Below are 12,784 nucleotides of genomic sequence, written 5' to 3'. Positions count from 1 at the left end.
GTAGTATGTCCATGTAGATATGGTTAAAGTGACTATGCATATATGATAAATAGAGAGTAGCAGTAGCATAAAAGAGGGGTTGGCGGGTGGTGGGTGGCGGGACACAATGCAGATAGCCCGATTAGCCAATGTGCGGGAGCACTGGTTGGACGGGCCAATTGAGGTAGTATGCACATGAATGTATAGTTAAAGTGACTATGCATATATGATAAACAGAGAGTAGCATTAGCATAAAAGAGGGGTTAGGGGGGAGGCACACAAAGTAAATAGTCCGGGTTGCCATTTGATTACCTGTTCAGGAGTCTTATGGCTTGGGGGTAAAAACTGTTGAGAAGCCTTATGATCCTAGACTTGGCACTCCGGTACCGCTTGCCATGCAGTAGTAGAGAGAACAGTCTATGACTGGGGTGGCAGTGGTCTTTGACCATTTTTAGGGCCTTCCTCTGACGCTGCCTGGTGTAGAGGTCCTGGATGGCAGGCAGCTTAGTTCCAGCGATGTACTGGGCCGTACGCACTACCCTCTGTAGTGCCTTGCGGACGGAGGCCGAGCAATTGCCGTACCAGGCAGTGATGCTCTCGATGTTGCAGCTGTAGAAGCTTTTGAGGATCTGAGGACCCATGCCAAATCTTTTTCGTTTCTTGAGGGGGAATAGGCTTTGTCGTGCCCTCTTCACGCCTGTCTTGGTGTGTTTGGACCATTCTAGTTTGTTGGTGATGTGAACACCAAGGAACTTGAAGCTCTCAATCTGCTCCACTACAGCCGCATCGATGAGAATGGGGGCGTGCTCAGTCCTCCTTTTCCTGTAGTCCACAATCATATCCTTAGTCCTGGTTACGTTGAGGGATAGGTTGTTATTCTGGCACCACCCGGCCAGGTCTCTGACCTCCTCCCTATAGGCTGTCTCATCATTGTCGTTGATCAGGCCTACCACTGTTGTGTTGTCTGCAAACTTAATGATGGTGTTGGAGTTGTGCCTGGCCATGTAGTCGTGGGTGAACAGGTAGTACAGGAGGGGACTGAGCACGCACCCCTGAGGGGCTCCAGTGTTGAGGATAAGCGTGGCAGATGTGTTGCTACCTACCCTCACCACCTGGGGGCGGCCCGTCAAGAAGTCCAGGATTCAGTTCCTTTTATCCTGGTGGGAAAGGGCAGTGTGGAGTGCAATAGAGATTGCATCATCTGTGGATCTGTTTGGGCGGTATGCAAATTGGAGTGGGTCTAGGGTTTCTGGGATAATGGTGTTGATGTGCACATCAACAACAGTCACCCACGAAGCATCGTTACCCATCGCTCCACAAAAGCCGCGGCCCTTGCAGAGCAAGGGGAACTACTACTTCAAGGTCTCAGAGCAAGTGACGTCACCGATTGAAACGCTATTTAGCGCAAACACCGCTAACTAGCTAGCCATTTCACATCCGTTACACCTACGTGCTTTTGGGCACAGGGACTATGGTGGTCTGCTTGAAACATGTTGGTAATAGATATTCAATCAGAGACATGTTGAAAATGTTAGTTAAGACACCTCCTAATCTGTCAGTGTGAATGTTGACCTGTTTAAAGGTCTTACTCACGTCGGGTACGGAGAGCGTGATCAAACAGTTGTCCGGAACAGCTGATGCTCTCATGCATGCCTCAGTGTTGCTTGCCTCGAAGCGAGCATAGAAGTAATTTAGCTCGTCTGGTAGGCTCGTGTCTGCTGGTGGTGGCAGCATCTCATGCTGTGGGGATGTTTTTCAGTGGCAGGGACTGGGAGACTAGTCAGGATTGAGGGAACGATGAACGGAGCAAAATACAGAGAGAGACCTTTGATGAAAACCTGCTTAAGAGCGCTCAGGACTTCAGCCTGGGGCGAAGCTTCACCTTCCAACAGGACAACGACCCTAAGCACACAGCCAACACAATGCAGGAGTGGCTTTGTGACAAGTCTCTGAATGTCTTTGAGTGGCCCAGCCAGAGCCCAGATTTGAACCCAATCAAACATCTCTGGAGAGACCTGAAAATACCTGTGCAGCGACACTCCCCATCCAACCTGACAGGGCTTGATAGGATCTGCAGAGAAAAATGGGAGAAAATCCCCAGGTACAGGTCTGTCAAGCTTGTAGCGTCATACCCAAGAAGACTCAAGGCTGTAATTACTGTCAAATGTGCCTCAACAATGTACTTAGTAAAGGGTCTAAATACTTATGTAAATGTTACAATTCTGTATTTCTTAAATATTTTTGGCTAAAATGTCTAAAAACCTGTTTTTGCTTTATCATTATTGGGTATTGTGTGTAGATTGATGAGTGCGGGGAAATTATTCAATCAATTTTAGAACAAGTCTGTAATGTAACAAAATGCGGAAAAAGTCAAGGAGTCTGAAAACTTTCTGAATGTTTTGAGTTGCTGACAGTTCTTTATAGGCTACAGGTGGCAAAAACTGTGTTCTGGTAGAATTTGTTATGTTTACTTGGTCTGTAACAAGAACATTTGACAGGCCCTAGTTGGGTCACACAACACCAATAGGTTGTGCCTATGCTGTCGTAGAGTAGTAGCCCCAGTAAGAATTGTTCTGCAGCCGAATGATGATAACCCAGTCTGGGTTATGGAGTTAGTCTACGGCAGGGTTGGGGAGAGCGAGAGGGATTGATGAAGGTCACGCTAACTGAGACTGAGGGGACTGTACAACTTCCCTGGATTATCCTGGCACAGCGCCCTGCACACTGACCCAAATCTATTCTGACTCACTCTCTCTCTGTGTACTCCCTCCCTGTGTAAACAACCCGTGTGGGCTACTGCACTTCAGATAAGATTGTGGGCGCAGTCCTTCTCTTGTCTTGAGAAAGGCCACTAGGCCATCGATCAAGTCCACCTTTGTAAACATGGATTACAAACATACAGATCACCAGCATTTTTTATAGTGTACTGTACTCTTCTGCCATGGTAGGGCCCACGCCCTGCCACTCAGCCCCAGTCAAAGCCAGTTTAAAACAGAACTGTGGGGATTAAGTGAGAGTCTGTCTTGTGGAGAAGGGTTGAACAGAGATTACTGTATATCAATGGATAACATAGAGATAGACAGAGATCTTGACTTTTTATCTGTGCCAATATGGTGTCTATGACAGAATTGTCAGCGCCATTGAGGCTATCTCTATTTCAAAGTAGTCAATTTGCTTATTTTGTGTTTGGAAATAAAACAACTTTTAACTAGAAAATGACTTCTTCAAGATTTCACGTTATATATTTTGCCCGCTGGATTGACAAGAGGCCTACATCCTCTTTCTCCTGACTCAGACACAACCCTACATGTGTCCTCTTTCTCCTGACTCAGACACAACCCTACATGTGTCCTCTTTCTCTTGACTCAGACACAACCCTACATGTGTCCTCTTTCTCCTGACTCAGACACAACCCTACATGTGTCCTCTTTCACCTGACTCAGACACAACCCTACATGTGTCCTCTTTCTCCTGACTCAGACACAACCCTACATGTGTCCTCTTTCACCTGACTCAGACACAACCCTACATGTGTCCTCTTTCACCTGACTCAGACACAACCCTACATGTGTCCTCTTTCACCTGACTCAGACACAACCCTACATGTGTCCTCTTTCACCTGACTCAGACACAACCCACCGGGAAAACGTCAACAGTATATCAATGTAATCTGTCAACATACTGACCTTGAACATCAATGGAATTTTGTGTTGAAAATACAAAAAGTTGTCAAAGTACACTAATTTTAACCAGAATTCAACAACAAATCAACAACAGGATTTCAAAGGTTGGTTAATTTCAACTACAATAGAATTCACGTTTGTTGAGAACTCAACTAAAAATCAACCAAATATGGACATATGGATTTTGCGTTCCGTCAGGTTTTTGCCTGGAGATAGACCTAGCCTGTGCCCACTCCTCTTGTACTGTGTTTCTGGGCCGGTCAGCAAAATGATGATAGGATTATGGATGTGGCCTCTTTCCATTATGGACAAGCAGGGAGTATCAGAGTTTAGCAAAGAGGTGCCATGGGGCGGTGGGCGGTGCTGTGTAGGAAAGCAGAAGGTATCTGATAACATCCTTAAATGTAAAAAGAACATGACAGTAATTTGCGGGTAATTCCATTCTGATGGGTATGTAACCCAATGAACAGCGTGGCCCAAGCCTATTGTGACCATGGGGCTGCTCTGTCCTGTGTGTGTGTGTGTGTGTGTGTGTGTGGCCTGGAGGCTGTCTCTGGAGCAGTGGAGCAAGGGCCCTGGGGGAAGGGAGGGACAGATGGGACTAACACATGCCCCTCCTCCCTCTCTCCCTGGCTCTGCCTAATCTGCCAGGGTAAAGCGGAGCAGGGGGAGGAGGGGTTGAGGGCATTCATCATCACCACCTCTCTCTCCAACTCTTCTGACAGCGCCCGACACAGAAGCAAAAAGAGAGCACACAGGATATGAGTAAAATAAGTACCCGGACACTTTCTATCCCCCCGAAGTTGGATTGAAGTTGAGGCCGAGATTTAGCAAGGTTGGTTGGATGTGTCTTTGTGTTACATGTGATCCAGGATATAGCAGAGAAGAACTCAGGAAGAACTACCCTGTTGACCCGTTGGAAGTTGGATTGCACAACAACAAGTAGCGCTTTGGTTTTGTAACGCCGCTACTTATTTTGTGAAAACAATTTGTACTGTTTTAGATGTTAGAGGATCGTTTTCTGGGGACTTTTAGGACGTCATCCTCACAGGGTCTGTGATCTAACACCCAAAGCTGTCAGTTTTGGAGGGTTCTGAACGGATGACAGCCCAGGAGATGCACCAGAGTGGCATCTACAGCTACTTCCTCAACATGTTTGCCTACCAGGTGAGACAGAGTCCTGAATGACAGAGAGTTGGCGGGAGGGAAAGAGAGAACATATAAGAGGAATTATGGAGACGTTACACATGAATGAGAATGGGTTTGGATTGCTGTCTGTTTAGTAAGACATTGAGTCCCATATTTTCATGATACGTTTGCTAGTAGTTGTGTTAAAACAAAGTTATATTAGTTGTTCTGTTTAAGACATAGTTATATTAGTTGTTGTGTTTAAATCATAGCTATATTAGTTGTTGTGTTATAACATAGTTATATTAGTTGTTCTGTTTAAGACATAGTTATATTAGTTGTTGTTTTAATACATAGTTATATTAGTTGTTGTTTTAATACATAGTTATATTAGTTGTTGTTTTAATACATAGTTATATTAGTTGTTGTGTTAAAACATAGTAATGTAGTTGTTGTTTCAATACATAGCTATATTAGTTGTTGTGTTAAAACATAGTTATATTAGTTGTTGTGTTATAACATAGTAATGTAGTTGTTGTGTTAAAACATAGTAATGTAGTTGTTGTGTTAATACATAGCTATATTAGTTGTTGTGTTATAACATAGTTATATGAGTTGTTGTGTTATAACATAGTAATGTAGTTGTTGTGTTATAACATAGTAATGTAGTTGTTGTGTTATAACATAGTAATGTAGTTGTTGTGTTATAACAGTTATATTAGTTGTTGTGTTATAACATAGTAATGTAGTTGTTGTGTTAAAACATAGTTATATTAGTTGTTGTGTTATAACATAGTAATGTAGTTGTTGTGTTAAATCATAGCTATATTAGTTGTTGTGTTATAACATAGTTATATTAGTTGTTGTTTTAATACATAGCTATATTAGTTGTTGTGTTAAAACATAGTTATATTAGTTGTTGTTTTAATACATAGCTATATTAGTTGTTGTGTTAAAACATAGTTATATTAGTTGTTGTTTCAATACATAGCTATATTAGTTGTTGTGTTAAAACATAGTTATATTAGTTGTTGTGTTATAACATAGTAATGTAGTTGTTGTGTTAAAACATAGTAATGTAGTTGTTGTGTTAATACATAGCTATATTAGTTGTTGTGTTATAACATAGTTATATGAGTTGTTGTGTTATAACATAGTAATGTAGTTGTTGTGTTATAACATAGTAATGTAGTTGTTGTGTTATAACATAGTTATATTAGTTGTTGTGTTATAACATAGTAATGTAGTTGTTGTGTTAAAACATAGTTATATTAGTTGTTGTGTTATAACATAGTAATGTAGTTGTTGTGTTAAAACATAGTAATGTAGTTGTTGTGTTAAAACATAGTAATGTAGTTGTTGTGTTAAAACATAGTAATGTAGTTGTTGTGTTAATACATAGTTATATTAGTTGTTGTGTTAAAACATAGTAATGTAGTTGTTGTGTTATAACATAGTAATGTAGTTGTTGTGTTAAAACATAATAATGTAGTTGTTGTGTTAAAACATAGTAATGTAGTTGTTGTGTTAAAACATAGTAATGTAGTTGTTGTGTTAAAACATAGTAATGTAGTTGTTGTGTTATAACATAGTAATGTAGTTGTTGTGTTAAAACATAGTAATGTAGTTGTTGTGTTAAAACATAGTAATGTAGTTGTTGTGTTATAACATAGTAATGTAGTTGTTGTGTTAAAACATAGTTATATTAGTTGTTGTGTTATAACATAGTAATGTAGTTGTTGTGTTAAAACAGTTATATTAGTTGTTGTGTTATAACATAGTTATATTAGTTGTTGTGTTAAAACATAGTAATGTAGTTGTTGTGTTAAAACATAGTAATGTAGTTGTTGTGTTAAAACATAGTAATGTAGTTGTTGTGTTATAACATAGTAATGTAGTTGTTGTGTTAAAACATAGTTATATTAGTTGTTGTGTTATAACATAGTAATGTAGTTGTTGTGTTAAAACAGTTATATTAGTTGTTGTGTTATAACATAGTTATATTAGTTGTTGTGTTAAAACATAGTAATGTAGTTGTTGTGTTAAAACATAGTAATGTAGTTGTTGTGTTATAACAGTTATATTAGTTGTTGTGTTATAACATAGTAATGTAGTTGTTGTTTTAATACATAGTAATGTAGTTGTTGTGTTAAAACATAGTAATGTAGTTGTTGTGTTATAACATAGTAATGTAGTTGTTGTGTTATAACATAGTTATATTAGTTGTTGTTTTAATACATAGCTATATTAGTTGTTGTGTTAAAACATAGTTATATTAGTTGTTGTGTTAAAACATAGTTATATTAGTTGTTGTGTTAAAACATAGTTATATTAGTTGTTGTGTTATAACATAGTTATATTAGTTGTTGTGTTAAAACATAGTAATGTAGTTGTTGTGTTATAACATAGTAATGTCGTTGTTGTGTTATAACATAGTTATATTAGTTGTTGTGTTAAAACATAGTTATATTAGTTGTTGTGTTAAAACATAGTTATATTAGTTGTTGTGTTATAACATAGTTATATTAGTTGTTGTGTTAAAACATAGTTATATTAGTTGTTGTGTTAAAACATAGTTATATTAGTTGTTGTGTTATAACATAGTTATTAGTTGTTGTGTTAAAACATAGTAATGTCGTTGTTGTGTTATAACATAGTAATGTAGTTGTTGTGTTAAAACATAACTTTAACACATAATAGTTGATGTGATAAAACACATCTTCACTTTCTCATGACTATTGTTTTGTACTTAACTGGCCTGTTGTTAATACCTATCAGATCCAGAACTAGCAGATGTCAGTATCTGTTACACTGCAGCAGGTGTTCTATGTTGGATAGAGATCAATACACCCGTTGTACAGTAGTCTATACTGTGTCTCGTTTTATTTTGCCCCATTCTCCACCCCCTACGCTTGAGACCTGAGACTGTGTCCTGTATTAATATTAGGTCTATTGGACCCTGAAGTGTTATTGGCAAGATATACATTTGATACAACAATGCAGGTTAATCTCATATTGGAAAGACGTGAGTCATTGTCCCACAAATCCAACATGACCTAGCCACTCTACAGTTTACACTCACCTAGTGAACCAGCTTTCTGTTGTAGATTAGAGAGATTAGAGCAATTAGAGAGATACAGATAGATCGATCGATAGATAGGATAGCTTTCATCTACAGTTCTGGATGTTTATCAAAGAAACAGTCTATGCTTGTGTTTATACTCTCCTCCCTCATCCAGTATCCCCCCCACCCCCAGTAAAATCCCAGATAACAACGACTTAAAACAGGACAAGCAGTTCAACACAGTGTATTACAGTACAATGCTGTTAGTCTATAAATTGGTTTGACTCCAGGCGGATCAGATATTCTGTGTGTTTGGACTAAATTCAACCACCTGTAACACACAACGACCCCCTGTAACATGCAACGACCACCTGTAACACGCAACAACCACCTGTAACACGCAACAACCACCTGTATCACGCAACAACCACCTGTAACACACAAAAACCACCTGTAACACACAACAACCACCTGTAACACACAACAACCACCTGTAACACGCAACGACCACCTGTAACACGCAACGACCACCTGTAACACACAACAACCACCTGTAACATGCAACGACCACCTGTAACACGCAACAACCACCTGTAACACGCAACAGCCACCTGTATCACGCAACAACCACCTGTAACACACAACAACCACCTGTAACACACAACAACCACCTGTAACACACAACAACCACCTGTAACACGCAACGACCACCTGTAACACGCAACGACCACCTGTAACACGCAACGACCACCTGTAACACACAACAACCACCTGTAACACACAACAACCACCTGTAACACACAACAACCACCTGTAACACGCAACGACCACCTGTAACACGCAACAACCACCTGTAACACGCAACGACCACCTGTAACACACAACAACCACATGCAACACACAACAACCTCCTGCCCAAAACCCTCATATCAAGGTGAAGCTCCTCTGAGAATATTTCACTGAGTTCATTCACTGTGTAAAAGGTGTCCCCTCATATAAACAAATGTTGGTTATTGAGAGCGTCATGTTTTCTCTGTGGTACTACAGTGAATTAGATGCTGGTGAATTTGTAAGCAGTTATGTGCACCTTCGGTGAGTTATGGCAAGAATTTCCTCTTAAGGGATAATCAATGTCATTCATTCATTCACTCACTCACTCACTCACTCACTCACTCGTCACCTCTCTCTTCCTTCAGTTATGTAGCTTTCTGTCTAGCACTAAGGCTATGTTCAGTTGACTTCTGATTCACAGACATGTTGACTCCACTCCATCCTAAAATATGCTAAACACCCCTCTCCTTTCCATCATTAAAATATGTTGACGTTGGAGTGTTGGAGTGGTTGATGATGACCAAGGATTTGATCCAATTGGTTAAATGCAGTATAATCCCTTTATTGTTGAATTTACACATCTCCTCACAGATATTGAGCATCTCTCTCTTCACCTCCTCCCAGTTACAGCTCTCATATCATTTATATTGAAAATCCCTCTCTCCGCCTCCCGCAGATACAGTGCCTTGCGAAAGTATTCGGCCCCCTGGAACTTTGCGACCTTTTGCCACATTTCAGGCTTCAAACATAAAGATATAAAACTGTATTTTTTTGTGAAGAATCAACAACAAGTGGGACACAATCATGAAGTGGAACGACATTTATTGGATATTTCAAACTTTTTGAACAAATCAAAAACTGAAAAATTGGGCGTGCAAAATTATTCAGCCCCCTTAAGTTAATACTTTGTAGCGCCACCTTTTGCTGCGATTACAGCTGTAAGTCACTTGGGGTATGTCTCTATCAGTTTTGCACATCGAGAGACTGACATTTTTTCCCATTCCTCCTTGCAAAACAGCTCGAGCTCAGTGAGGTTGGATGGAGAGCATTTGTGAACAGCAGTTTTCAGTTCTTTCCACAGATTCTCGATTGGATTCAGGTCTGGACTTTGACTTGGCCATTCTAACACCTGGATATGTTTATTTTTGAACCATTCCATTGTAGATTTTGCTTTATGTTTTGGATCATTGTCTTGTTGGAAGACAAATCTCCGTCCCAGTCTCAGGTCTTTTGCAGACTCCATCAGGTTTTCTTCCAGAATGGTCCTGTATTTGGCTCCATCCATCTCCCAATCAATTTGAACCATCTTCCCTGTCCCTGCTGAAGAAAAGCAGGCCCAAACCATGATGCTGCCACCACCATGTTTGACAGTGGGGATGGTGTGTTCAGCTGTGTTGCTTTTACGCCAAACATAACGTTTTGCATTGTTGCCAAAAAGTTCAATTTTGGTTTCATCTGACCAGAGCACCTTCTTCCACATGTTTGGTGTGTCTCCCAGGTGGCTTGTGGCAAACTTTAAACGACACTTTTTATGGATATCTTTAAGAAATGGCTTTCTTCTTGCCACTCTTCCATAAAGGCCAGATTTGTGCAATATACGACTGATTGTTGTCCTATGGACAGAGTCTCCCACCTCAGCTGTAGATCTCTGCAGTTCATCCAGAGTGATCATGGGCCTCTTGGCTGCATCTCTGATCAGTCTTCTCCTTGTATGAGCTGAAAGTTTAGAGGGACGGCCAGGTCTTGGTAGATTTGCAGTGGTCTGATACTCCTTCCATTTCAATATTATCGCTTGCACAGTGCTCCTTGGGATGTTTAAAGCTTGGGAAATCTTTTTGTATACAAATCCGGCTTTAAACTTCTTCACAACAGTATCTCGGACCTGCCTGTGTGTTCCTTGTTCTTCATGATGCTCTCTGCGCTTTTAACGGACCTCTGAGACTATCACAGTGCAGGTGCATTTATACGGAGACTTGATTATACACAGGTGGATTGTATTTATCATCATTAGTCATTTAGGTCAACATTGGATCATTCTGAGATCCTCACTGAACTTCTGGAGAGAGTTTGCTGTACTGAAAGTAAAGGGGCTGAATAATTTTGCACGCCCAATTTTTCAGTTTTTGATTTGTTCAAAAAGTTTGAAATATCCAATAAATGTCGTTCCACTTCATGATTGTGTCCCACTTGTTGTTGATTCTTCACAAAAAAATACAGTTTTATATCTTTATGTTTGAAGCCTGAAATGTGGCAAAAGGTCGCAAAGTTCAAGGGGGCCGAATACTTTCGCAAGGCACTGTATATTGAGCATCTCTCTCCTCATCTCCTAGGATATATTGAGCATTGTCACTAGATTGTTGAGCTGACTCCTCACTTGTTCTGCTCCCCAGATAGGTTTCTTCCTCTCTCCAGGTAGGTACCCTCCTCTCCTCTCCCCCTCCCCTCCCCTCTCTCATCTTCTCTCCTCTCTCTCTCTTCCTCTCCTCTCCTCTCTCCTCTCAGATATATATGTGAACATATCTCTCTCCTCTCCACAGATATGTTGCTGCTGTGGCCCGGCCCCGTGTTCACTGTGCTGCTCCTTCTGCCCCCCGGTGAAGTCATCGTCCAGCACGAGGATCATGTACACACTCTTCCACATCATGGCCTGCGCCGTCTCCTGTCTCATGCTCTCACGCACTGTCTCCGAGGCTGTCCGGGACAATGTGAGTGTCTGATGTCATGTCCTCCTTTGGGGATCAACATCCCATCCAAACCCTCACGTGTGCCATCCACGTCTCACGCATCCCATCCAAACCCTCGCGTGTGCCATCCCACATCTCACACATCCCATCCAAACCCTCACGTGTGCCATCCCACGTCTCACGCATCCCATCCAAACCCTCACGTGTGCCATCCCACGTCTCACGCATCCCATCCAAACCCTCACGTGTGCCATCCAAACCCTCCCGTGTGCCATCCAAACCCTCACGTGTGCCATCCCACGTCTCACGCATCCCATCCAAACCCTCACGTGTGCCATCCAAACCCTCACGTGTGCCATCCAAACCCTCACGTGTGCCATCCCACGTCTCACGCATCCCATCCAAACCCTTACGTGTGCCATCCCACATCTCACGCATCCCATCCAAACCCTCACGTGTGCCATCCAAACCCTCACGTGTGCCATCCCACATCTCACGCATCCCATCCAAACCCTCACGTGTGCCATCCCACGTCTCACGCATCCCATCCAAACCCTCACGTGTGCCATCCCACGTCTCACGCATCCCATCCAAACCCTCACGTGTGCCATCCAAACCCTCATGTGTGCCATCCAAACCCTCACGTGTGCCATCCAAACCCTCACATGTGCCATCCAAACCCTCACGTGTCCCATCCCACGTCTCACGCATCCCATCCAAACCCTCACGTGTGCCATCCCACGTCTCACGCATCCCATCCAAACCCTCACGTGTGCCATCCCACGTCTCACGCATCCCATCCAAACCCTCACGTGTGCAATCCCACATCTCACGCATCCCATCCAAACCCTCACGTGTGCCATCCCACATCTCACGCATCCCATCCAAACCCTCACGTGTGCCATCCCACGTCTCACGCATCCCATCCAAACCCTCACGTGTGCCATCCCACGTCTCACGCATCCCATCCAAACCCTCACGTGTGCCATCCAAACCCTCATGTGTGCCATCCAAACCCTCACGTGTGCCATCCAAACCCTCACATGTGCCATCCAAACCCTCACGTGTCCCATCCCACGTCTCACGCATCCCATCCAAACCCTCACGTGTGCCATCCCACGTCTCACGCATCCCATCCAAACCCTCACGTGTGCCATCCCACGTCACACGCATCCCATCCAAACCCTCACGTGTGCAATCCCACATCTCACGCATCCCATCCAAACCCTCACGTGTGCCATCCCACATCTCACGCATCCCATCCAAACCCTCACGTGTGCCATCCCACGTCTCACGCATCCCATCCAAACCCTCATGTGTGCCATCCCACATCTCACGCATCCCATCCAAACCCTCACGCATCCCATCCAACCCTCACGTGTGCCATCCCACGTCTCACGCATCCCATCCAAACC

The 12,784-nt window shown here is 42.4% G+C and overlaps 1 protein-coding gene across 1 annotated transcript in view; it reads left to right on the top strand.

Moving 5' to 3' along the window:
- Positions 1-4,332: 4,332 nt before the first annotated feature.
- LOC139384974 (serine incorporator 4) overlaps positions 4,333-12,784 on the top strand; it is a 43,860-nt gene continuing 35,408 nt past the window's right edge. Inside the window, exons 1-2 of the mRNA XM_071129933.1 lie at positions 4,333-4,829; positions 11,223-11,390. Coding sequence (XP_070986034.1) covers positions 4,764-4,829; positions 11,223-11,390 — 234 coding nt within the window. The 5' untranslated portion in view covers positions 4,333-4,763. The remainder of the gene's footprint in view (positions 4,830-11,222; positions 11,391-12,784) is intronic.

Source organism: Oncorhynchus clarkii, chromosome 26 (genome assembly GCF_045791955.1).
Source record: "Oncorhynchus clarkii lewisi isolate Uvic-CL-2024 chromosome 26, UVic_Ocla_1.0, whole genome shotgun sequence".
In the NCBI taxonomy this organism is placed as follows: Eukaryota; Metazoa; Chordata; class Actinopteri; order Salmoniformes; family Salmonidae; genus Oncorhynchus; species Oncorhynchus clarkii.
This window is presented reverse-complemented; position numbering and strand designations above follow the sequence as displayed.